General features: G+C 35.7%; 1 protein-coding gene across 7 annotated transcripts; it reads right to left on the bottom strand.

The window, feature by feature from the left end:
- Window positions 1-8,614: 8,614 nt before the first annotated feature.
- LOC124950108 lies at window positions 8,615-12,578 on the bottom strand. Of its 7 annotated transcripts, XM_047496362.1 has the most exons (3): window positions 12,488-12,578; window positions 12,289-12,405; window positions 10,938-12,052 (listed from the first exon to the last, which is right to left on the bottom strand). In XM_047496362.1, the coding sequence occupies exons 2-3, from the start codon at window positions 12,311-12,313 to the stop codon at window positions 11,193-11,195; spliced, it is 885 nt and encodes a 294-aa protein (XP_047352318.1). In that variant the 5' UTR covers window positions 12,314-12,405; window positions 12,488-12,578; the 3' UTR covers window positions 10,938-11,192. The 7 variants fall into 7 exon arrangements, with proteins under 7 accessions (XP_047352320.1, XP_047352318.1, XP_047352313.1 ...); XM_047496364.1 differs by adding an exon at window positions 8,615-10,086 and having other exon boundaries at window positions 11,898-12,576; XM_047496357.1 differs by having other exon boundaries at window positions 10,938-12,405.
- Window positions 12,579-24,989: the final 12,411 nt, after the last annotated feature.

The following is a 24,989-nucleotide window of genomic DNA, read 5'->3' on the forward strand; positions in this document are numbered from 1 at the left end:
CATTTGTAGCAGTTGTCGTAAAACGTTAATGAGTCGGCCACATGATTTTACGATGTTTCACGAAAGATGTAAAAAAGCACACGATAAACTCCGAAGAATTTGCGGGACGAGAAATATCTGACTTAAAATGACGAGAGTCATCATCTTTTGATACATTCGCATGAAATTTATTCTTGATTAATAGTAAAATACTTCTTTCAATTGATCTTTTAGTCTGTCGATCCTTGATATTAATGACTTTGTTTTTATAAAAATATAAGCTTTCTCAGGTTAAAGGCAAATAACGGATTTTAGTTTTTCCAAAGAAGAAGGAAGAGTTTCGAAGAACATCTGGCAGAGGTCACGTCGGTAGTATATCTACTGCGACTGTTTGAAAAAGACCATCGCATCATTTTCTATGACTCATTCGATTAATAGTATATTTTTATTTTTAATTATCCTCGTTTATATCTCATTATTTTTACCAAATTTTTCAATAGTAAGTTGTAATTAGAATATAATTACAAAAATTATCAATAAGATTATATACTATACGTATATATACATATACATTTATATTTACATTATAATCACGGAAATTCGTTAATAATAAAACTATGAATATTTATAATTTAACAATATCAACGAATTCGTACGGTATAGCATAACTTTTCTTAACTTACAGACGAAGCAGTAGTCTCTCTGTTTGTTTCTAAAGAAGATACGAAGATCTATCTACTTTGTAAAAAAGGTTAAGTTATCGTCCATCTACTCCACATACAACATACATAATATATATATATATATATATATATATATATATATATATATATATATATATATATATATATACGAACATACACATACACGCGTACACGCACGCACGCACACATACATATGTTATCATTCAACCGTCACTTTTTTAAGGTAGTGTTAGTTTCACATGTTAATGTATATGTTAGTTGTAAATGATATTTATCGAAATAAAGCGTACTAAGAATCGTTTAGGAGAGTCCTTATAAAACTTTATCGTTTGTGAACAAAGTGGCAATGGACGATCGATTTCAAAGATGTGTTCGTTATTGAATTTTCATTGATAGGACGAGTTTTGCAATGAGTTTGTCACAGCAGGTAGTACTTCCTGCAGTGCACAATATTTCCTTCATTTTCTACTTCTAGCTTTGTTCAAGCACATTTAAAATCGTAGGCGGTACAGAAGTGCTGATAAGACCGATACGCCGACGTAAAGCGACCGTAAATGGCCCGTAAAAGTATGAATGAAGCGTTCTTGCCTCAACGATAGCAAGCATTGCCCCAACGATCACGCTTCTGTAACATAGCTTTCTAGAAAGAGGTTTGACTTTTATGGTAGAAATAAGAAGAGAAATTTGTCGTTTATTAACGTAATTGTTGAGATGTATGTACACTTACATATTTGAAAAAATTGTAAACTCTAAGATGATTTTCAAACTCTATTAAAAAGACATTATTACTACTTTGTAAACAATAGTTTTCACAATTACCAATAACATATAAATACTACTTAATTATAATTAAAAAAAAATTTCATTAATGGTAAGATGATTTTCGAGTTCTTTTTAAAAGACATATTATCGCTACTTTCGCAAACAAACTTCACTTTTTACTATTATTAATAAATATATATATTTATATACTATCAAATTAAAACGTAAAATAAAATTTACGTACTTATTTATTTCAAAATAATGTATCTCAAGATTAACAATGATATTGACATTCATTGTAGTTTGGAAATCATTGAAGCCAATAGATAAATACGATTGATAGTTTCTTTTTTTTTTTTTTTAAGAAACACTATACACATACATACGTACGTACGGAGCACGTAGTATTTATTCGTCTCTTTTACCGAAGATAAACGATATCTCAGTACTATAGCGAACGTTCGAAGGTTAACATCGTCTCAATTAAATTTCTCGTATAGCTAATAGTAATACGATTTAAAGAAAAAGAAACATTGAAAATTCGGTGTATCGTACGTTCGATTTATCTCTCTCGGTCTTCTAAGAAATCAGTCGTCATGTAACATGATATGCGTTGCGATTTCACCACAAAACGATTTCCAAGGATCTCTTCTAGTGTAGTATGCCGTTAACTAAAGGATACGGGAAGTAAGAGTTAATGTCGTTTCCACGAAAGAAATAAGTTTTGTCCGTAACGAGTCTCATCCGAGAAATTCCATTACAATCGTCAATCTTATAATCGTTTTGCCTCTTGCTTCCATAATTCTGTAATTCGATGATCGTGTAATCATCGAACGATATACACTGCGTTTCTCTTAAGTGAGAGCGAGAGCGTTTACGTCGTTTCGAGTACATTCGCAGGGAATAATCGTCTTGGAATACCGGTATTCAACGTGGCACGCGCGTTAAAACGACATTGAGCTAGCTTTTATACGTTTGAGCATAATGTTCGAGTTCGATAGAAAATAGAGATAAAAAACCAAGAAAGAAAGAAAGAAAGAAAGAAAGAAAGAGAGAGTATTATTAATTCAAATTCTATACTAGAACCCATTACACTTTATTTTTTTCGTCTTATTCCATACATTTCTCTCTCTCTCTCTCTCTCTCTCTTTCTGTCTTCTCCTCTTTTATTTCTTAACGATTCTCTTTCAATAATACTTTTCCTGATTATTCGCTTTTCACCAGGAATAATCATAAGTCAAGAAACCAGCTTAACGAGCGTCAAGAATATTTACGTAGTAATAATAATAGTAGTATAGTATAATACTATCGATGAAAGTTTCAAACATACAATCGATCGAGATTACGACTCAATTTAGTTGATGGAACTATGATCATCTTCCTTTTTTCTTTCATATTATATATACATATATATACATACATAAATATATACATACCTATACATACATACGTACATATCTACCTATACATATCTTTTCTAGTTTGTCTCTTATTTTCGAATATGAGTCTAAGCGTAGATCACGTTGTGAGAGAAGAGGCATCGGTAAAAATAATTCCTTCGATGTACCAGAGATTTACGGTATGTCACGTGAAAGGTCTTCGGTCAAATTGTTTCACATTGATTTTCAGGTCGAAGATGAGAGAAAGAGAAAGAGAAAAAGAGAGAGAAAGAAAGAGAGAGAGAGAGAGAGAGAGAGAGAGAGAGAGAGAGAGAGAAAGGCGTCCATACCGCTTCGTCTGCCCACACGCGACGTCTCTGAGAAGGCATTGTGGTTTCCAGGCACTTATTTATGTGCAGCTCAACGTTTCCGCCCCTTCCGCCTGTAGTTTAGGGCCGTTGACTTGAACGAAAGCGTCCAAGGAAGGCATCTGCCATCATTGTCGTCGTTGTCGTCGTCGTCGTCGTCGTCGTCGTCGTCGTCAACGTTTCCCTTTGTCACTTTGTCGCAACATCGATGACCTTTTCTCTCATCGTCTAACGCGACAGGTGTAATTACACGGAGAGGACTAACTCTCACTTCTATGTCCTCTAATGGAAATTCATTTTTCGTCCTTCGAAACGTCTTCTGCGCAAATGAATCGGTAGAATGAAATAAATCGTGGTACAATGTTTTAAGACCAATATCACGGAGAGTACTCTTTTGAGTTAATAACTATAGTTGCATTTATATTTATATAACTCTGTTTAATTGTTAATATAAGAAGAAAGGTTTAGAAAGAGAATGTAAGACGTTGAGGGTTTTCAGGAAAATTCGCATCTATTGTTTATACATGATTACTGATTGATATGTATCAAAACGTATCAGTATTTACGTTAGATGTATAACGATACTATTATTAAAAGAAAAAAAGAATAAACATGCGTATATCGAAAGCCATATGATCAAGTCTATAATTTCTTTTTTCTTTTCTCTTCTTTTTTTGTAATAAATAAATTTATCGGGGTTCATTTCGAATCGTGCATATCATTTAAAACAATCGAAATATGTTTTCGGTACAATTCAATATATTTACTTGTTCGATTTTTAAATTCGATAATTAAGCATAAATCTTGAATGCTTTATATAACTTCACATCGAGATTTAACGGATTCTGCAGGAGTTTAATATCGGAAAAAAGAAAAGAAATAAGTTGAGTGAAAAGAACTACGCCCGTTGACCCGAAACTCATTCTCTCTTTCTCTCTCTCTCTCTCTCTCTCTCTCTCTCTCTCTCTATCTCTCTCTCTTTTCACATAATATAAGAACGAAAGATTTTTGCTCTCAGCGCGTACACAACGCGTATGCAAAACAAGCGACGACGGGCTCATAACGTATGTATCTCGCTTTCTATCGAAGCTCGCGAAACCATATTAGTGCATCCTGCATTGCGCAAACGGTACGGCCAGCTGCAATCCGGCTCCATATTAGCCCTCATCCACCACTACTTTCGCGGCTTGGCTCGTTGATTGGGTTATAATCGACGAAAAATACGGAGCCGATGGCCCATTACGTGCCTGCTCGATCGTTTTTCGATTCGTTCGCCATTTCGTCGTCGTCGTCGTCATATTCGACGTCGACGTTGTTCGCTTACAGTCATTACGTCTTCGATATACTGTATTAAGTTTTTTCCCTCTCTTTTTTTGGGGGAGGGGTTTTTTATTATATTATTATTATATCCTCTCTTTCTCTCCCTCTCTCTCTCTTTCTTTTTTTCTTTTTTTCTTTCATTCTCTCTTTCTCTTTTTTTCTTTCTATCTTCGATCAAGAGAGTCAAAGTTGTTCAGCTGCCAACGAGCTCCAGGACGCGAACGACTTCCACGAAACGATTATCTACCAGGAAGGACCCTTTGTAAACGACTAAGCGATTCGAAGACGAGGATATCGTCGTCGATCAACGACCGTGCGAACGCCAATGCGAGGGTTATTTGTAATTGTTAGGATCGCATTGTAACGAGAGCCTGAGTTATTGGACGTCGTTGGGCATATCGTATCCTTATTGAATCTCCTGTCACGTTACCGCGACGTATATATACTTTATATTGTACCGTTAGATATCACGTAGAGTTAGTCCTTTCTCTCTTTCTTTCTCTCTTTTTTTATCTCCTTCTCTCTTTTCTTTTTTTTTTTCTATAAAGAGAAAAAGATCAGCATGGTCCTAATTTCGAATTTCTATATCAATATATAATAATATCTTCCTGATTTCGTTTCTTCGTTTCATTACTTCGTTAAAACAAGCAAGCAAGCAAGCAAGCTCGATTATAGATTTTTTCTCTTTTTTTTTCCTTTGTACTTTGTTCGTTTCATTCCAAGAGTTAAACAAGCCAAGGTATTATATCGATTTAGTCCTTTCTACCTGTATATAGGTCGAAGTTATCCAATTTCGCAGTTACGAAAGAGCCATTGAGTTACTTGCCGCTCGTTTAATTCCACATGCAGCTAAGAACGTAATACGATGAATAACCAAGGACGAATCCGATCGGTCTGGTTGATATCATGTCACGGTCAATGCAGGCGGATATTTTTGTAATTATGTTTTATTATTGATTACATAATGCGTTTTGGAAAAAAAAGAAAGTAATTTGGGAATAATCGTCGTTAAGATAGAAAAAAAAGAAAAAAGTATATATATATAGACGACGACCAAAGGAAAAATTTCATTGGCGCGCACGCACGCGAGAGAGAGAGAGAGAGAGAGAGAGAGAGAGAGCGAGAGAAAAGACAAACAACACTCTCTGTTACTGCGAGCTCACGATCCGGCAATATAATAAATTTGTTCGAAGTATCAGCTGGTCTCGAGTGTGTCGTACCTTCGACTCGGCTCGCACGTCGTCGAATTAATTTCCACGCGTTTGCGGAGTCGGCGTGGAAAAGAAAAAGAAGAAGGCGATTCAAGCGTTCTCTTTCTCATTTGAAAGAGTAAGTAAATAAAAAGATAGAGATAAATATATATATATATATATATATATATATGTATATACATATATATATTTATCTCTATATGTATATGTATAGAGAGAGAGAGAGAGAGAGAGAGAGAGAGAGAGAGAGAGAGAGAGAAGTTGAAGGTAAGAAGGGCGATAGAAGGGTAGAAATTAATTGGACGCGGCTTTAACTTTACGACTGTCACTATTATGCTGCCACAACGACGACGACGACGACGATGGTAACGACGGTAACGATAGCAATAGCGAGTAAAAGGAAAGAGGAAGAAACGTTAAAGTAAGGGGAGAAGAAGGTGGAGAAAAAGGAGGATAAGAAGGATAAGGAGGAGGAGAAAGAAGAGAAGGAAGAAGGCTTGTACGCGGCGTGCCGCTCTTTCTCTCTCTCTCTCTCTCTCTCTCTCTCTCTCTCTCTCTCTCTCGTACAAGATAGTTAACGATTAATACGATTGCTCGCGTTTACCGCCGCGTGTTTCACACGCCAACCGGCTAGACGACACTAATTACGCTATCAAGTAACGCGAGGGAGCGCGTACACCGTCAACGATAATTGCGCTAACTGACCGCTTCAATTGGGACGAATTATTATCTCGCGGCCACGCATTTTTTCTTTATCTATCTATCTATCTATATATCTCTTTCTCTTTCTCTCCACCCCCTCTCCCTTTCCCTTTTTCTTTTTAACACATGCGACACACGACAAAGTCAGTTTTTTCCCGCGAAGCAGATCCAGTGTCTACGACCTCTTATCACCCTTCTACATCTGTCTCCCTTTTTACGGAAAGTGAGAGAGAGAGACAGAGAGAGAGAGAGAGAAAATGTGTGTGTGTCTGTGCGTGTGAGAGAGAAAGGGAGATTGCAACGTTCGGTCGTTAACGATCACGATTTTCATTTCTCGAATCGTATTCGCGTGTAAACTATTTGTATTTTCTTTCTTTTCCCATTCTTTTTTCTTTTTCTTTTACTTTTTACTTTCTTTTCTTTGTTTCTTTTTATTTTATTTCCAGGCGACGAGCACGACGGGCGGTCTACGTTCAACATTCCTTACAAGTTTCTAAGATCAGCCTAAACATTATCCGCGATATGATCTACGAATTATTGCTTCGATCTTTGCATAGATAAATAATATATACTTATTTATATAATATGCATACGTGTATATGCATATTGGAAAAGATTATCGGAAAAATTTGTTCTGAATAGAAAACTTGACGATTTTTATCGTTAGGATGTATAGAATTAAAATACCGATTGCATCTTCCTCTTCTTTTGCTTGGCAAAGAACGATCTCGTTCCCACGATCGAAGAAGACTCAACAAACTCTCTTTTTGTTGTCTCGTATCGTGGTTATACTCATGGTGTTAAAGGGTTACACGCTTGAAAGATACACACACATAGATACACACGTTTAGATATTCTTTAGATTGGATGTGAAAAACGCGTGGATTTTCGGGGCCTGTGTTTAATACCTAAATTCTTATTATTATTAAAATTAGTGGTGTCATGGTGCATTAGCTTTACACATTTTATATGTATTTATATACATACACATATACCTACATACATGAATAGTAGGTACACGGTATGTCGTTATATCGCCGGATACACACGCATAAATAATCGTTAGTCGTAAATGAGCGTAGTGAATGCGTGTGGTCCGCAAAGAAATTGACCTTTCTATAATGCCAATTCATAACTTTTTCAGTTACATGCACACACGCACGCGTTCTTTTTTTTTCTTTTTTTTTTTTGTATTTTTTATTTAATTTCATTTTATATAGGTTTTTAATTTTATTCTTTTTTAACATAAGTTAACATATATTTAGTATAGTATAATTATATTAGTATAAGTAATACTATAATTTTCGAATGATATATTTTTGTTCTAAATATAACAAATATTGCCTTTCTCTCTCTCTCTCTCTCTCTCTCTCTCTCTCTCTCTCTCTCTTCTTCTTCTTTCTTTTTTTCTATATGTCTATTCGTCTTCCTTTTTTCATTTTTTTTTCATTTTTAATCTTGTAGAATGTTCGAAAGTATGTAGAGAAAATGAATGAAAGTAGTTTGCAAATTCGATAACACGTATGCGATTTTATTAGCAAAGTGACCGAGTTACTGAATACCAGCGGTGAACCAAGCTCGCGGTACGCTCAAGGAAAAACAAAGAGGAAGGTGTCGAGCATTACACGTACTATCGTGACCGCGAAATATCATGGGGAGAGAATAAGAAAGAAGAGATCCTTAACCTCTTTTAATACCTAATGAAATGGAATCTTATATAATAGAAATCTCCAATTTTTCTTTTTTTTTTCATTTTGTATATGTCGTAAAACAATTATAATAATTAGCTAGTGATTCTATCGTTTTATTCTACATAATATAATTATTTCATGTATTCTTAAAAAGAATAGTAAATATTTTCTACAATTTTTTCTTTTTTTTTTTTTTCATTTTTATATTTTCGTTTACATCGCAATATTATGTATTTTTCTTTTGAAATTGATATTATATATTTTTGCTCATTTCCAAAGATAAATAATTAATTGAATGGGTGTTTAGAAGGAGAGTGTATATTACGTTTCGTATAATTTACAAAGAAAACGTAAGAACAATTCATTGGATGATATAGCAATTTAGCAATTTCAAAGAATTGGGCTGGTGATAACATAAGCATTTCTTTTACTTTAAAAAAATGAATAACAATTCAATGATGAATAAAAAATTTTTCTAACGAAAATAATATTTTATATCCAATTTTGTGTTTGTGATTAATAAATGACTTTCTCTTTATTGGATTAATTACAATTACATATATATTATATATTTGTATATTAAACTTATTCAATTATAATTAAATATCTATTTACCATATAAATATAGTTTTTTATTGAAACAAGTTGACGAAAATTATAAGATAACAGAATATACATTGTATGAAATAACTTTTCGTAAGGATTTTTCACAGTAAAAAGAGAGAAAGAGAAAGAGAAAGAGAAAGAGAAAGAGAGAGAGAGAAAGAGAGAGAGAGAGAGAGAGAGAGAGAGTGAGAGAGTGAGAGTGAGTTTTAAGATCATTCGGAGCTGGTAGAAACAGGAATATCGTCGTACGTAGAGCAGATCATGGAGTTCGCGTGTCGTATTATCATAGACAGTGCAATGTCACGAGCACCTCGTGTCTCGTGTTCGAGCCTTAAAAGCGGCTTTAAGAGCGACTTCGTATAATGCGGTGATCCGTATTGCGAGATCGATGCGCGTGAGGGCCCATGCTCTTGGCATACGTATTCCGTATGCGTCTCGACTGCAGATCGTTGGTTCGTTGGTTCTTTCGTTCGTTCGTTCCTTGCACAAGCACGAAGTTTCTCTCCTACGTCTCACCCCCGACCATTCTCTCTTCCGTAGAATTAATCCTGATCCTTTTGTGTGGCTCTCGTAGATCGTCGATCTGTCACTGTTCTCTGTCTCTCTATCTTTCTCCGTCTTTCTCTTTCTCTCTCTATCACTCTGTCTCTCTCTTTCTCTTTTGATCTTTCTTATCAACATGCCACTGTATTGTTCTTCGTATAGTTTTCTATGATCATACTTTTATAGGTTAATATCGATATAAATCGTTAAGTAGTACAATGTTTTTATTTACGATTATTTATGTTTTTATTATGATATTTTATATTTATTTTAATTAATTAATTGTTATTAATATTTATTGAATATGTATAAAGGACATCTATAAATATTTATTTTAATAAATCTTAATAATAAATGATGTACTCTTATTTTGACTTATAAGTACATTTTTGTACTTATAAACGTATAAATATTTGATTGTTGTTAGGATGTTATAATTATAATTTAAAAAATTATTTCCATAATATTTATAGAAGTTACATTTTTGAAAAAGTCATGTGTAATGTAAATGCGGTTTTGTTTTTTTGTACAATCTTCTTGGGTGATCTTGATTTTCGGCAACGTAAACGTCGTTGGCGCGGGATCGATAATGGTAGTGTTTGCTTCTTTCTTCAAAAAAGAAAGAGAGAGGGGAGGGAGAGAGAAAGAGAGATTTCTTCCTTGCACGATATTTCAAGCTTCTTTCGAGAGTCGGCACGATTTGCAGGAACGAACGCACGCTAGCTTGAGAGGAACTCGGCCGAGTTACCGTACCGCTGACGTCTCAATGTAGCCACCGAAACGGACCACCCAGTCGTGATATTTCCTTAGAGCGTCCGAACCTGAATTCCAGAATAAAAAGAACGAAAACAAAAACAAAAAGAAAAGAAAAGGAAAGAAGAAGAGAAACAAGAAAAAAAAGAAAAGAAAAATAAAATAAAGAAAGGATGAACTGAAAGGGACTAGCAGAAATAATTCGCTCAGTGGAATACTTTCTTTCTTTCGTTGGTGGAAAAAATGTGAATAGGACCGTCGAATTGTTTGCAAAATTTAAAACGAATAGAAATCAGTCAGAATCAATGGGTCCATCTTTTTCCCTCAAAAGAAATACACTCTTCACGCTTCATTTACATGAGAGAGTGAGAAAGTAAGAGAGTGAGAGAGAAAAGTCGTTTAATAGTAATTACTCATCGCGTGTCGACAAGATGCATAACCATCGGAAATTTGGATCCAAAGAGAAAGAGTAAACAAAGAAATAATGATAAATAGAAAATTCCGTAATTTTATTGACATTTTACGATCATTAACCTTTTCGATCAGTGTTCTTCGAATGCTATCGGTCAACCATTGTATCGATTCGTAATGGTGGATTTATAGATTTTAATCCAAATTGAGTACCGAATTAAAAGCGACCGGAATACGGCGAGGCTCATTTGCAACATGGATGGAATCCCTTTGATAGTTTGATAGGTCTAAATAATCTCTTGCTCTTTCTTTCTTTTTTTTTCTCTAATATCAAATAATTTGTACAGCAAGATTGTTCCAAATAAAATTTTGCATTTTTATTGACCGATCAAATGTTCGTTCGTTCTTTTTTTATTATTTTTCTTTAAAATATTTTTTTGTATTAGACGTTTGAAATCTCAATAAAAATTTGTTCCAATTTACATGAATATATTACATGTATATATATATATATATATATATATATATATATATATATATATATATGAACTACATATGTAGTATAAATTACATTTGTTAATCTTATTTTCGAAATTCATTCGAACATTCGAACATTCACTGTGCACAATCTCCCTACTTTTGAAACTGTATTGGCTACTTGGAATTAAGTTATAGTATGGATAATCCTTTTTCTCGTACATTTGGTTATATATGTACGTATATCTAGTAGTAATAATAATTTGAATTTAATCGGCAGTCGTTATTAGGGGAGAAATGTTTTTCTGTATTTTAGACGCTCAATTATTTTAGTGATTCGATTTTTTAAGGATCGTTTTTTAATAAACTCTTTAACGTTTAACAGCAAATCAATGAGTGCGGGGATGTCTTTTGTATAATTTTCGGCAATTGCGAAAATATTTGAATGATAATAAGTAGTAAATATTAATTCTTTGATACTTTGAAAATTGAGCTGATATCTTTCCATATTGGCTATAATAAAACTTTTAGCTGGTTGTAATTGCTGAGAGATTTCCTGCATAATGATTTTTGACCTCGCAATTTTCTTTAGATATTGTAATCTGGTTTTGTTGTCTGTTGGCTTTTTTTCTTTCTTCATTTTTGAACCCTTTTCGAAATTATATGTGAATGGCGATGTTGATGATGGCTCAGTGAAGATTTCTGTATCAGGTATAATAATAAGTTCAGTAGCTTTTGATGTACTAGGTTGAGGAATCCAAGTTGAATTTCTTACTGGAACATCTTTCAGGTTAATAGCTTTATGTATTTTTTCAAATTGAGTATTCGTGGTATCTTTTTCATTATTTTTTTCATTATTTTTTTCATCTTTAATATTTAATATATTTTCTGTTGGAGTTTCTATTTTGGATTTTTCGGTAGTATGTTTTTCTTTACACGTGATTATATCCGTTAATAACTGGATCAAGTAGTTTGTATCATCGTATTTTACCTGAAGTATTTCTGGTAATTTTGATGCATCCTCAAGTCGGATGTACATCTCTCTATCCGAGCCATATATATGAGCGTAATTGGGATCGTTAATATTTTGCTTGATGAACGTTATTTGCGAAATTGGTTGAACATTCAATTTGGCGAGCTCCTTTTCTATAATAAAGGGTGGAATTATTGGACACACGTTAGATAAGATAATTCGTATTAATCTTGGAATTAATGGTCGTATCTTCAAAACGTGTGTTCCAATGTTTACTACGGTATTACTATTTATGAGCTTGTTCACCGTTTCCTTACTATTAAGAAATATATACACAAGATCATTAGAGATCGGCGATACAAATCCAATGTTTTTGGGACCAATTATTTGACCAATTGCTGTTACGTACTCTTGAGCAGAAATTCCATTGACATAGTCGAGCACTATTGCCTGTTCTTTAACAGGCAACTGTTGAGCCATTTGAGTATGAGATGCCATGATAGAGATTTTTTTTCCCTAATTGGAACTGTAATTTGGAAATTTTTTGGTTGGATACACTTGCAACTGCCCACTATCTCAAAATTACTAGATTTGACAAACACACGTACATGTTCTGCATATTATATTTACGTACTCGAATTGTATAGTATTTATTCGTTAAGAGTCACTAGTGCACACGTCTTATCTTGACAACAGTTCAAACCGAACTACCGGTCGGACGTTGATAAAAGCAATCGATTTATCTCGAAGAAACGCCTTCGTATTCCGCTGTTTCATTTCCTACATATTTATATACGTATATATTTTCTACATATACATATATGTATATATAATATGTATATACATATATATATATGTGTGTATATATATATATATATATATATATATATATATATATATATATATCTATATATACAGATATGCGAAAACTTCTTATACTTGTAGTTTTACAATTCGAGAAAAAAAATTAGCCTAAAAAGTCAAAAAGAAAGGATTTTTCAATTTTTAGAATATCCTAAGATATATACCCTAAGATATCATCTTTGTATATGTCACTTTATATATTTCTTATATATCTATGTATATTTATAATAGATATTATTTCTTTTCAACGTTAATTCGATCAATGGAACGTTTTTTTTTCATGTATCTTATCGATCGTATTATTTCGAATTTGAATCGAATGGTTAGGGAAGAAAGAGAGAGCGAGGGGGAAGGATGAAGAAGAGGGAGAGGGATGAATAGAAAACTCTTCGCACCGTTGAACTTTCGTGATTCACCGTGCGAGCATGCCGCAATGACATTATTATGCAGCGTTCGCATCGCACGAAGGGCTTGTACAAAGGCACGTAAGCCTGCCGCGAAGCTGCTTTTGTGCGTAAAAGTATACGCAAGCCGATGCATTATCTCACGCAATGGAACAGTGACACCCCGTTTGTGGTTTCTTTGTGGTGTAAAGAGCCACACAAAGCGACGGCCGGACGTAGAGCGAGAGAAAGGAAGATAGAGAGATAAAGAAGGTGGGAGAAAACAGATCGCGTTGAAAAGCATTGAATGAAGTTATACATTTTTCATGTTTTTCTGAAACATTACGAATCTTCTGTTTATTTTTCCCTTCTTTCTTTTTTCCTTTTTTTACATCACAATTTGAAAGGCTAATTTATGAAGAACATTATCAAAGGTTTCGTTTTATAATCTACACGTTACAGACGATATAGAACTATATGTATGACATTTCGAACAAAACACATCGAGCATTTAAAAAACCATTTTTCAAGGCGGTGCCTTTCTCTCTCTCCCTCTTTCTTTCTTTTCCTCTTATGGTTCGTATAATAGCGAATCCCTAACGGAGCCAAAAGATTACATCGCAATTAACTGCTTGAAACGAGGCGTGAACTCAGATTGACGTCGACGATTCCACATCGTGGTTTCGTTTGTTTCCCTTTCTTCTTCTCACTCTCTCTCTCTCTCTCTCTCTCTCTCTTTTTCTCTCTTTATTTTTTTTTCTTTTTCTCGAGTTTATGTAACACGAATCCTTTATTATGTATACGAGCTTCTCCATCATGCCTTCTAATGGTTGATACGAACTCCGCAGTCCCTTGGCATGCATACTACTCAATATGATTCCTTTTGTAATGATCGAATTTGCAAAGGAATGGTTTAAAAAAAAAAAAAAAAAAAAAAAAAAAAAAAAAAAAAAAGAAAAATGGTCGCACCGAACGAATGGCCTTACTACGCGTCCTCGGTTGGCATTATACTCCTCATTCCGGGCAGGTAATTATCGACTAATTCTCATTCCTGTGCAATTAACACGACGCGTAAGATTAAATAAAAGATCGAAAGGGAATAACGATTGCGGTCCTCGATCGATTCGACACACGCACCGAACGATTTCGTAAGCGAATCTCGTTCGTATCTGAGTTTGGCTCCGAGTCTTTTCTCACGATCCGTTAAGATTATTAAATGACAGGGACGAAGGACGGCTCTGCTGTAGTGATTCCATCTCGGAATTTCAAGTTATTACCATCGAAGTTAATCGTCATCGTTCGTTGAGAAGAAAATTACACTCTCGATTATTCACGAATATAACTGGAAAGGGAATAATAACAGAAAAAGAGAGAAAGAGAGAGAGAGAGAGAGAGAGAAAGAGTATTTCATTATTTCGTACAATTTAATGTCATTTAAGAGTTAATTTCTTTCGAATGTAATCACATTTCACATCGAGCGATTAATTCGTAATTATAATTACTTCTTAATGTAACATTCCCTCGAATAATATTATATTTACCTCGACGTTATAAACGTTGAAATAAATAATCCGACAAATATATCGAACGAGTTAATCATCAGGATTAACCAATTAGAACAACATTTATCGTCGTTCTAAAAACATATTTTTTATATAAAAAGTCACGTGATGATTACACGTTATTTCATCGACGATTGCTTGTGATCGTTATCAAGTTATTCGATGATATACGTAAACATTATTTTAGTTGATGGAAAGTCAGTGAGAATCGGTTTATGTGGATGTAGAAAAAACCGTTCAATATCGTGTCTTCTTCTCTCTCTCTCTCTTTCTCTCTCTCTCTCTCTCTTTCTCATCGTCCTCCGATCGGGTGCGCCTGGTCAGTCCAGAGCCTTAAGATAACGCGATTACGTCGGTGCACACGGAACGAGAACTCGTTTCCCCCTCCCCCCCCCCATTACCATTCATGTACGAAACGCGCTCTCCTACCGTGCAGCGCGCGGGCGGCGTGTTTGAAGGCCCGTGCAGTCGTCTCCCCACCATTTTGCTTTACCAGCTTCTCTTCTCTCTTCCTTCTCTTCATCTTCTTCTTCTTCTCATTCTAAGATCCTTCTTTGGATTACCATAGTATTCGCATCGTGAACAAGAGAAAGACAGACAGACAGACAGACAAACCGAGGAGAGAGAGAGAGAGAGAGAGATAGAGAGAGAGAGAGAGAGAGAGAGAGAGAGAGAGAGTGCAGTGGCACGAGTCAAGTGGCATCTCGTTGCCACAATTATCGCGGAAACGATGCCAATGAGACACGAGAGTCACGGGAAAAACATGTTCACGTTAAAATTGAGAATGATTGTAATATTTTTGGAGATTCTGTTTTTTCTTTAGGTTTAACTTTGTTTTTATTTGAGTTGTTGATTGCTTCAATTCTATTTTATATAATGGTATTGATTATAATACTTTTAGGGATTTGTTTTTTCTAGGATTAGATTGTTCTTTGTAAAATAGCATTATACTGAAACTTTTTCTATGATGGAACACTTCGTAATATCTAAAATTTTTAATGGTATACATTGGTTATTTTACGGGGGAAGGTAGATATTAATAACTTAATAAATTAACCAAATAAATATAACGGTTAAGAAGACAAAACAAATATTTATTCTCAAATTTTAATTATGTTAAACATAACAGATAAAAATAATAAAATAATATTAATTTTTATAATTTTTCGCGGAACATTTATTCAATTTTATAGTTTGTGAAACATTGATATAAAAAGAGTCAAATTTCAGTCAAGGGTTTTCTTGCGGTTTTTATTTTTTAGAATAAATTCAAACATTTTTAGATAATTGATTGTTCATAATCTAGAACAATATTTGCATACTAAGATTCTCTAAATAATATCTTAGTTAATGAAAAAACAAATAATGAAGAAAAATTGAAATCTACCTGTATAAATATTTTCATAATTGCATATTAAAAAAAATAACGTATGATAAATAATAATCAATATCGTAATTTTTTTAAAAACTGTGACACGGATACATTGATATATCAATGTGCCCGTAAAAGTGTTTTAAATCATTTGTAGTGCTCTCATTTCGTTTCTTTGCATTCGCCGTTAGAGACGAGTTACAAATTTCGAAAGCATCTAAGAGATTCGTGGGAACGAATGCTCGTGGTGTTAGGTTTGGACGAATGGACGCGTCTTATTCTCTTATTGTTCTTATTGTTCGCTGTAAAGACACGATGTCTTCTTGCTCCTCGTAGTCCTTGCTTTCGCCTGCTTCCTGCTTCTCCATGAAGCTCCTTGAAGTTACTAAGTAACTAAGTAACTACGTTACCCGCGTACCGTTTCACTTCGGGGTCATACATAGTTGTCTTTCGTGCTTGCTAATTCTCTCGCGGTGTGGACAACGAGCTGGATGATGTCGGTGTGGACGACGTCATTCGCGACGACACGAGATACAGATAATAATAGAAATGATATCAGCGTGGGAGAAGTTTGTCCGTAGAAGTGACCTTTGTATAAATGGGATCATGTTTTAGAGACTTTCTCATTTTTTAGAAAGAAGATACGTTTAGCGATCAAATTTCTTGATTTGGATATGGGGAAATGGATAGAGAAGATATAAGATGATTTTTCATCGATTTATTTCAATGATAATGATTAAAAACACAGATACGCAAATCATTTACGTGCAATTTGCGTATCCGTACAAGGAAATGATAAAAAAAGAGTTCGTACGTGTAACGTCTAAAAATGTATAGGGAGCACTTAATCATACCGCGCTACGCAATTATTCTAATGAAGGTACCAGACGCGTCTCACATACGAAGAGGAAGAATCTTTGACCGTGAGGAAAGAAGAAAGATAAAGAGAGAGATAGAGAGACAAACAGACAAACAGAAACAGAGTCTCGACTACTTTGAACCTCCCATGCTTTTCACTGAAACATCCCGTATACGTAGAAGCTTGAAAATCTGTTACGTAATCCTTTTGCCCTTTCTTCTCTCGCAGACAAATTATTCCCTAGGTACTATTCGACATCGTCTCTCGTCTCATTTTATAAAATTTTACCCCTCCTCCCCTGATTACAGTTGGAAAGGAATAAAACAAGCCACGCTTACAAACATCTCGAAGGATTTAAAGAAACGTTCCTCGGTTACATCTCGTTAGCTGAAGACTCAACGACTAGCGGTGGTTGGCTTCCGTTTCTCGACGTCGATTTCTCTTCTTTTTTCTTTTTCGTCCTTTTCTTCTTCTTCTTCTTCTTCGCGTTTTCTCTTCGTCTTGGAGAGAACTCGTCCGGCAGCGTAAGCATCATTTCTTTCCTCGAGCGTACGCGAACCCCTCCAAGCCATTGTTTGTTAATGTAACCGCGCACCGCTTCTACTTACTTCTTCGTCCTCCTCTTCTCCTTTTTCTCTGGCTTCGTCTCCGTCTCTCTTTTCCTCTGGACGTGCGCGTGTGCAGCTTCGTGTGCAGCGATTTTTCTTTGGAGAGGAGCCATTGTTGAATCGGACCTCGACACTGGCAAACCTCGGGCGACAAGAGCCGACGGTGAAGGCTCTCCTCCTCTTACTTTTTCTCTCCTTCTCTTTCTTTCTCTCGCATGCCAGCCAATTTACAGTCCGACAAATGCTCTCACTACTCTCTTTGCGTGACCGTGAAAAAAATACGACGTTCGGAGGAGCCTCTGTAGAATCGATTTCGAGTCTTAAAGCGAGTCCACGTTGTCGTCGTTGTTGTCGTCGTTGTCGTCGTCGTCGTCGTCGTTGTCGTCGTTGATCGGTGAATGTGGAATGAAGATGAATTATTTAGTAAAGACCCGTTATCTTTCTCTTTCTCATTTTTTTTCTTCTTCTTTCTCTTCTCTTCATCTTCTTCTTCATTTTCTTTCTCTCAAGGATAACATTTCCTAGTTCGAAGGAGCACAGGAAACATCTGACAAACGACGGTCGTCGCTCAGTTTAAAACGTGGCTGGCATCACACTGAAATCCTGATCTTTACAACGACTATGGAGGCGTCCTGCGAACGATACTAAAACTCTGTACAATGCTAAAAGCTAACATTCGCGACAAGGTGGTCCCTCGTCTTTTCGTTCGTTTGTTCACAGCGTAGAAAACAAATACTTACTGCATTTACTCATCCATCGATATGAATGGAATAGCGGCCATTTAATTCCCGCGATGAAACGTATCTCAAGAGAAAAGTTGAAAATTGTATCGACAAATCCAAAAGAAAAAGTAATGGCACCTACGAGACGATATAAATTTTCGATCTCGACTAAACCGTGAGACGCGTTCCTCCAAACGTTTTACATTTGGTCTGTAAGACTTTTAAATCACGAAGTTAACACGAACTATAGTTAAGAACCATGTTTCCGTGCTTTCCGATCTAGGTGATCTTTTGTGTTTTTCCTCAGCCCAGAACCGTTCCTTCCCTTCTCGCTCCGTTCCTCCCGTTAAGTTCTTCGTCTGCGGTACCTCTTACGAAGTCGATGCTGTCTGTTATGGAGACTAGACTTCGATAATCTTTTGTCTGTCTGTTTGGAATGTCGTCCGTCTGTGAGTTTAGTTAGTAAGAAATATTGTTTATACATTGTCATTTATGTATTTTCGACAAGGAAAATATATATTTAAAAAAACAGAAACAGAAAATAATTGATTCATTGTTATGTAATCGAGTAATTTAATTAACGTTCAATTCTTAAGGATTTTATGTAGTTCCTTTTCCTCTCTATTCTTCTAAATCTCAAAATGCACTATCGATCGTGTCGTTTCCAACATATCGACATATCTTATTGAAATAAGGAAGTCGTAACTCATCGGAAAATAGAAACGGTACGTGTATATCATTCGTTGAAGTTTGAATGCTCCAAACGGAAGTTGTAAGTCAAGAGAGAAGGCCTCTTTCGATGATAGAAACTCTTCCGAAAATTGTTCCATCCTTTTCTCTTATCTATATTTTTTAACCCCTTTTAGACGATCATTATCGTAAAGAACGAGAATAAGTAAGGCGCCGTATATTGAAAGGTAGTTGTATAATTTATAAACAATCAGATCGTTATGCAAGAGTAGCCGTTTCGTAGCGTAGGATCGTCGTTCTCGAAACTTCGTCATCGTTGTTTGTTGTTCGCTGGAATGGCGATGAAACAATGACTCCTCCATGGCTCCTCCGAGGCGAGCCCCGACTCTCTTTGATTTCTAAACACCTTTGAGGAAGAACGTCGCAGCCGCCCACGCCAGCCATTGTCGCGTGCAACTCACAACCTCAAGTCGACGACGTCTACCGCGGTCTTCTCGAAAGCACTTTCCGATCGATCTCTTCCATGCTACTCCTTCAAAGATGACTTCCCTTCGTTTCTACTACACGAGAGAGAGTGGATGAGTTCCCTGCGAGGAGTATCCAATCTATAGAATTCCGTACTTTGTTAACTTACACAAATTGGGATAGACATAACACTTTTAAATGCCTAATAGGGTAAACAAAACTCACTGATCATTCACGTCATTGATTATTCGATTTCTTGGAACATCTGTATCTGAATTACAGATTATTATTATTATTATTATATTATTATTATATTATCGTTATTTATTATCATTATTATTCATGCATTTCACATATATTATTATTGATTCGATGGAATATTTTTTAGTTTTTGAATGCTTCTTTTTATTTTTTGTATTTTTCCATTTCATTTCAGTACGTTAATAAAAGAATTCGGTTTTGAAATTGTTCAATATACGTGCTTAATACAATTAGTATTAATAACTCGAAATAATATTGTCGAATTGTAGAAAGCAAACGAGAACGTTCGTAACAAGCCCATCCCTCGGTTATTCACGTCAAGACGACAGTGGCACGCTCTGAGATAGTTAAATATGCGCGTTCGTGTGATGTGGCGAGGCAAAAACCGCAAAAGCCACATTTCCATTATTCGTGGTTAGCAAGGATAGAAGAAAGAAAGAGACAGAAGGAGAGAGAGAGAGAGAGAGAGAGAAATAGAAAGAGAAAGAAAGAAAAAAAAAAGAAAGAAAAATGGTCGAGAAGGTTTGACATGTATAGCACTAGTGATATACTTCCTTTTTCAGTTAAGATGAATAAGTGATTACAAGTCATCATCAAACTACGCCTTTGCTTACTTTTCTTTGACGACATTGACCATGAAAATGACACTATATTGACATTATAAAACAAGAAGAAATTTATTGTTTTACCAAGTAAATGTTATTTGATAAAACTAAATTAAATTTTAAGGCTTTCTCTTATTTTTCGTTCGTCGTATCGAAATATTTTTTAAAGATCTTTAGTTAAGTCATCTCTTTTACTTTTTTTTAAGATCCAACTTTGAAATGACCTTCGTTCTCCTTCTTTTTTTCTTTTTCTTTTCTTTCTTGTTCTTTTTCTTTGTTTTTCTTTTTCTTTACTTTCTGTTTCCTTACTTTCTTTTTTCCACATGAAAGATATTCAAGACACGATTTCATTCTGCTTGCGAAGACGTAACGCCGATGAAATGATGGACGTCGGCAGACTAGTTTCATGGACTTTTCCTCTTCTCTCTTGCGAATAAAACGAGCGGATGTAGGTACTTTTATGTTCTTAGTCCAACGCCAATGACGACGACGACGACTACAACGACGATGACAACGACAATGAAATCGAAGGACAACGACGACGACGACGACGACGACGACGGAAGTTCTCGTGCGAGTTTTTGTGAAATGCTCTCACGTATAACGAGTGCAAAGCGTTCCGCGAACTCGACCATTGATACAATGTCATTTCTTGTCCTAACAAAAAGAATCGAAGGGCCTGTTCCTACGGAAACGCGTTGCCTTAATGAAAAGGTATGTATAAAAGAAAATGATACATACCATGAATTCTCTGGTCTAATCAAGGAAGTTTCTTTCAGAACTGTTAGAGAACGTGTTTATATGAAAAACGAATGGAATATATTTTTCGTGTATCATATCGTTTAGAATCGAAGGATCACGTTAGAATTTTCCTATAAAATCGATCGGTATACTCGAATATTCTTTTTTCAAGAAAGAAAGCAAGAGAGAGAACAAGAGAGAGAGAGAGAGAGAGAGAAAGAGAGAGAGAGAGAGAAGAGGAGAGATAGGGAGAAAGACGAACACAACCCTTCTAAGGAAACTTGTACCCTACTTGGTATCTGAGGTATCCCCATAGAAAATGTTTCTCGCATTCTGATCAGCCGAGTTCGCCTTGAACTTGATTCGATCGACGCTTCTCCTCGTCGAACGGATGGATACGACAGATAGGAACGTTGAAAGCAGAAGAAGAGAAGAGGGAGTGAAGAAGGAAAGGAAGAGGATTCTTCTTCGACTTCTCTCGTTCGATTCATCGTCCGACGAAGAAGGAGGAAGGGACAAGATAAAAAGCTACTCAATGGTCTCGGTTGGATACTTGGAGAACTCGCGTATGTAGGTATCTTGTGTTGGGCATCGATCCACGTTCGTACGCGTAATTTATGAAATTAATTCGTTCGATAAATCCACCGATATTTCTTTAATGTTAATGCGAACGAACGAACGAACGAATGATGTATATTTAATGAACATTTTTTATAGATATATAGAAATATGTGTGTGTATATGAGTATGTTTCATGTATATTAATTACATGACATTTGTACAATATACGTATTTATAGAATTAAGAAGAACCCTTGTGAAATTGCATACTTTTAACTTGTTCTTTTCTTTTTTGTTATTTTTTTGATATGTTTCAGAATTAATAGAGTCGAAGGTTTAAAAGAAACTATTATTAGATTCGTGAGTTCTGATTGAAAGCGTTTGTGTGATCTATTATACTAGATTTTTATTTGAGACTATGTACGGTTCGTTAGGAAAGAGAAAGGTTTCTCGCAAAAAACAGTAGTTCGTGATGATTCGAAGAAATCGAGAGTAAATGTTTGTTCGTTCGGTTCTCGAGTGTGAGCCGATAAAACATGTGGGTTTAGTCAAGGCACGATATCGAGAATTACGCCACGTACGCGATCGCCAACCAAATGAATCCTTATTTTCTCTTTTCTTTTAAATAGAAAGAAGAAATAAAAAGAAAAAGAGAGAGATAGGGAAAAAGATAACGATGACGACGTTGACGTCAACGAGTCGATGGGATCGCGTGGGATTGATCCGGCCTACGTCGAGAACAGACGGCTCGGCCCTGATAATACTGACTGATGAAATGATTGAGGAAATCTCTAAACGGTAGTCGGCCAATTTAGTTGTTTCGTTTTCCCTTTGTCTCTCTCTTTTTCTATCTATCCATCTCTCTCTCTTTCTTTCTCTCTCTCTCTCTCTCTCTCTCTCTCTCTTTCTCTTTTATATATACACTTGAACGATTCGAAACGTTGAATACTTAGCGAGAGTGGTACGGGCAATTTCGCCATATTGCGAGTAATAACTTGGTCAACATTTTCATTGAATGATGTTTTCATGGATGGTCGAGTCTAGAAAAGCGGACGTTCAGTAACTCGTATGAAACGAATTAATTGGACGCGTCTCGAATGGTGGGAAGCAGAGGTCGGCAAACTTCACTCGTCGTTTAAGCATGACTTCTATTACGATTCTATTACGATCTTCAAATTCCAAAATAGAAGAATGATTTTACATTTTTGGTATAATATATTTATCTCGTTTCTCTATTTTACTTCAAGAAATTTATCTATGCGATTCATTCTTACGATTGAACGTATTTATGACGACCACCAAGCTAGAAGAAACGTATTAGAAACTGTATCGGAGAAAAGCGTAATCCCTAATTTTATTAAGAGTACCTTGCCAACCGATAATTTTGTGCACTGCTACCGCCGTTTGATTACGTTGTAATAATGATTAACGAGTAGCTACCGCATTAGTGTACTTCTTGTACACGCACGGAAGTTAAAAGAGACCACGAGTACTCATTAATAGAGATGGTGGGAAGGGGTGAGAGGGGACACGCCATAGACACGGTAGACTAACTCACGCTAATGTAGAATCCTTCGAATGATTAATGCCTCTGCAAAATATTCTGCCGTTATGTTACTCGAACTCGACTTTGGGAGGATTTATTTTTAAAAATTGTGCAATCCTCGATGACTCGCGTCGCTCAGATAGAATCAACCTAACTCGAGATGATTTCACCATTTTTTTACCTTGCTGATCCGTTAGATAAAGACTCAAATAACGAGCTAATATATCCTCGATGTTATTCTTTAAAACAAATTTTTTTTTCTTTTTCTCGCAAGGATGACGTCCTCGTTGTCTCGACGATTTTTTCATCTTAGTTATTTATACGCGGAAACGAAATATTCTATTAATTACAAGAAAAAAGAATCACATTAAGCCTTGTACAATATAAATATAGATATATATCTCTCTATATGTACACACACACACACACACACACACACACACACACGCACATACACACACACACACACAAAGGAAAGATAGAATTAACAGGCAACCCGTTTAAAATCATTTCTTTCTTCTATAAGAGTGCGGCAGATCGCTAACATAATCGGAATGCGGTTAAATTAATAGCGTCGAATTCCTCGGCGACATGAACATGTGTTCCATTTCCTAGTAGACTAAATGGAATCCGTCTCATTGGTTAAGACCAATAAGAAATTTTTTATATGTATATCGTATTCGAATAACGCTCTTAACTTAAAATCATTTCGATTCGTTTTTTCGACAAGAAAAGTTTCCGAATCGGAACAAAGTACGAAGTTTTCGATTGCTAAGATTATAAATATAAGTACAGCCATTGGAAATACGTACGTCTAATCATATCGTAATCATCTATCGATTTCGATGAAAGAGATTCGATCAAGGAGCATACTCGAGGACGAATATTTGAGTACACTCATAAACACGCCCACGCCTATCTCAAAACCAGCCTGATTTGTAGGTTAAACGAACGGACTCCTCGTACGAGCTCCGATGCGTATAAGCGAGCCAAGCGCTCTCGCTTGTATCGCTGCGAGCAGCTCTCTGCCTACGTGCACTTTGCATTTGGCGTACAACGTGGGCGACAAATTGCGGTAAATTGCTACGAAAATCAGGAAATCGTACGTTAAACCATGCCCTGTTCTCCGCGTTTCTCTTACTTTTCTTTTTTCTTTCTTTCTTTCTTTTTTTTTTGTTCTACGTACACTTCTCTTTTTCATTTTTTTTCTTTCTTTTTTTCTTTTTTTTTTTTTTTTATACAATCCGTCACACAAACAAATCGCGAATTACATAATTGTTTTACATTAGCGCGCGAAGAAGAAGAACGGGATGTTGTTTGCATTATTCACGTGAAAATTTTTTTTTTTCGAAATTCGTTGGACTGATATAGATATGCTTACACTCACAGTAGTGCAAATAGAAATCACAAGTATTATTATCTCTATTTCCTGAGAAGTATACTCAAATTGAAAAAACGATATAAGAGGAACAGCGCATTAGAAGAAAGAGATGCGCATTAGTGTGGTCGGGCACTTAGCACACATGCCACTCCCATAATTCACAATCAATACGATGCAAGATAGTTAATAAATTTCATCGTCATTTTTCGATGTCAAAGGTCAGACTCGCAAGGCAGATGCGAGGGTTCGAGATCATCGTTTTTATTTTTCTTTTTCTTTTTCTCTTTTTCTCTCTCTTCTTTCTGTTTCTCTCTTTCTTAGCGTGGGCGCGACCATGTATACACCTTCGCCGAGGAGTTATGGTGTCCTAGAAGCATAATCACAATGGTAGACGATATACTAGAGTGACGCGTCCGCTAATGGTAAAGTCATGTCGGGTCGGTCGTTTTTTCCGAATTAGTCGCCGCCACGCCGACTGCCCGGAAAATGCA

The sequence above is a fragment of the Vespa velutina genome, chromosome 6 (genome assembly GCF_912470025.1).
Source record: "Vespa velutina chromosome 6, iVesVel2.1, whole genome shotgun sequence".
In the NCBI taxonomy this organism is placed as follows: Eukaryota; Metazoa; Arthropoda; class Insecta; order Hymenoptera; family Vespidae; genus Vespa; species Vespa velutina.

What these genes read in the sequence shown, in the direction of transcription:
- LOC124950108 (XM_047496357.1), bottom strand. Translation starts at nt 12,377, where the DNA reads ATGGCATCTCATACTCAAATGGCTCAACAGTTGCCTGTTAAAGAACAG.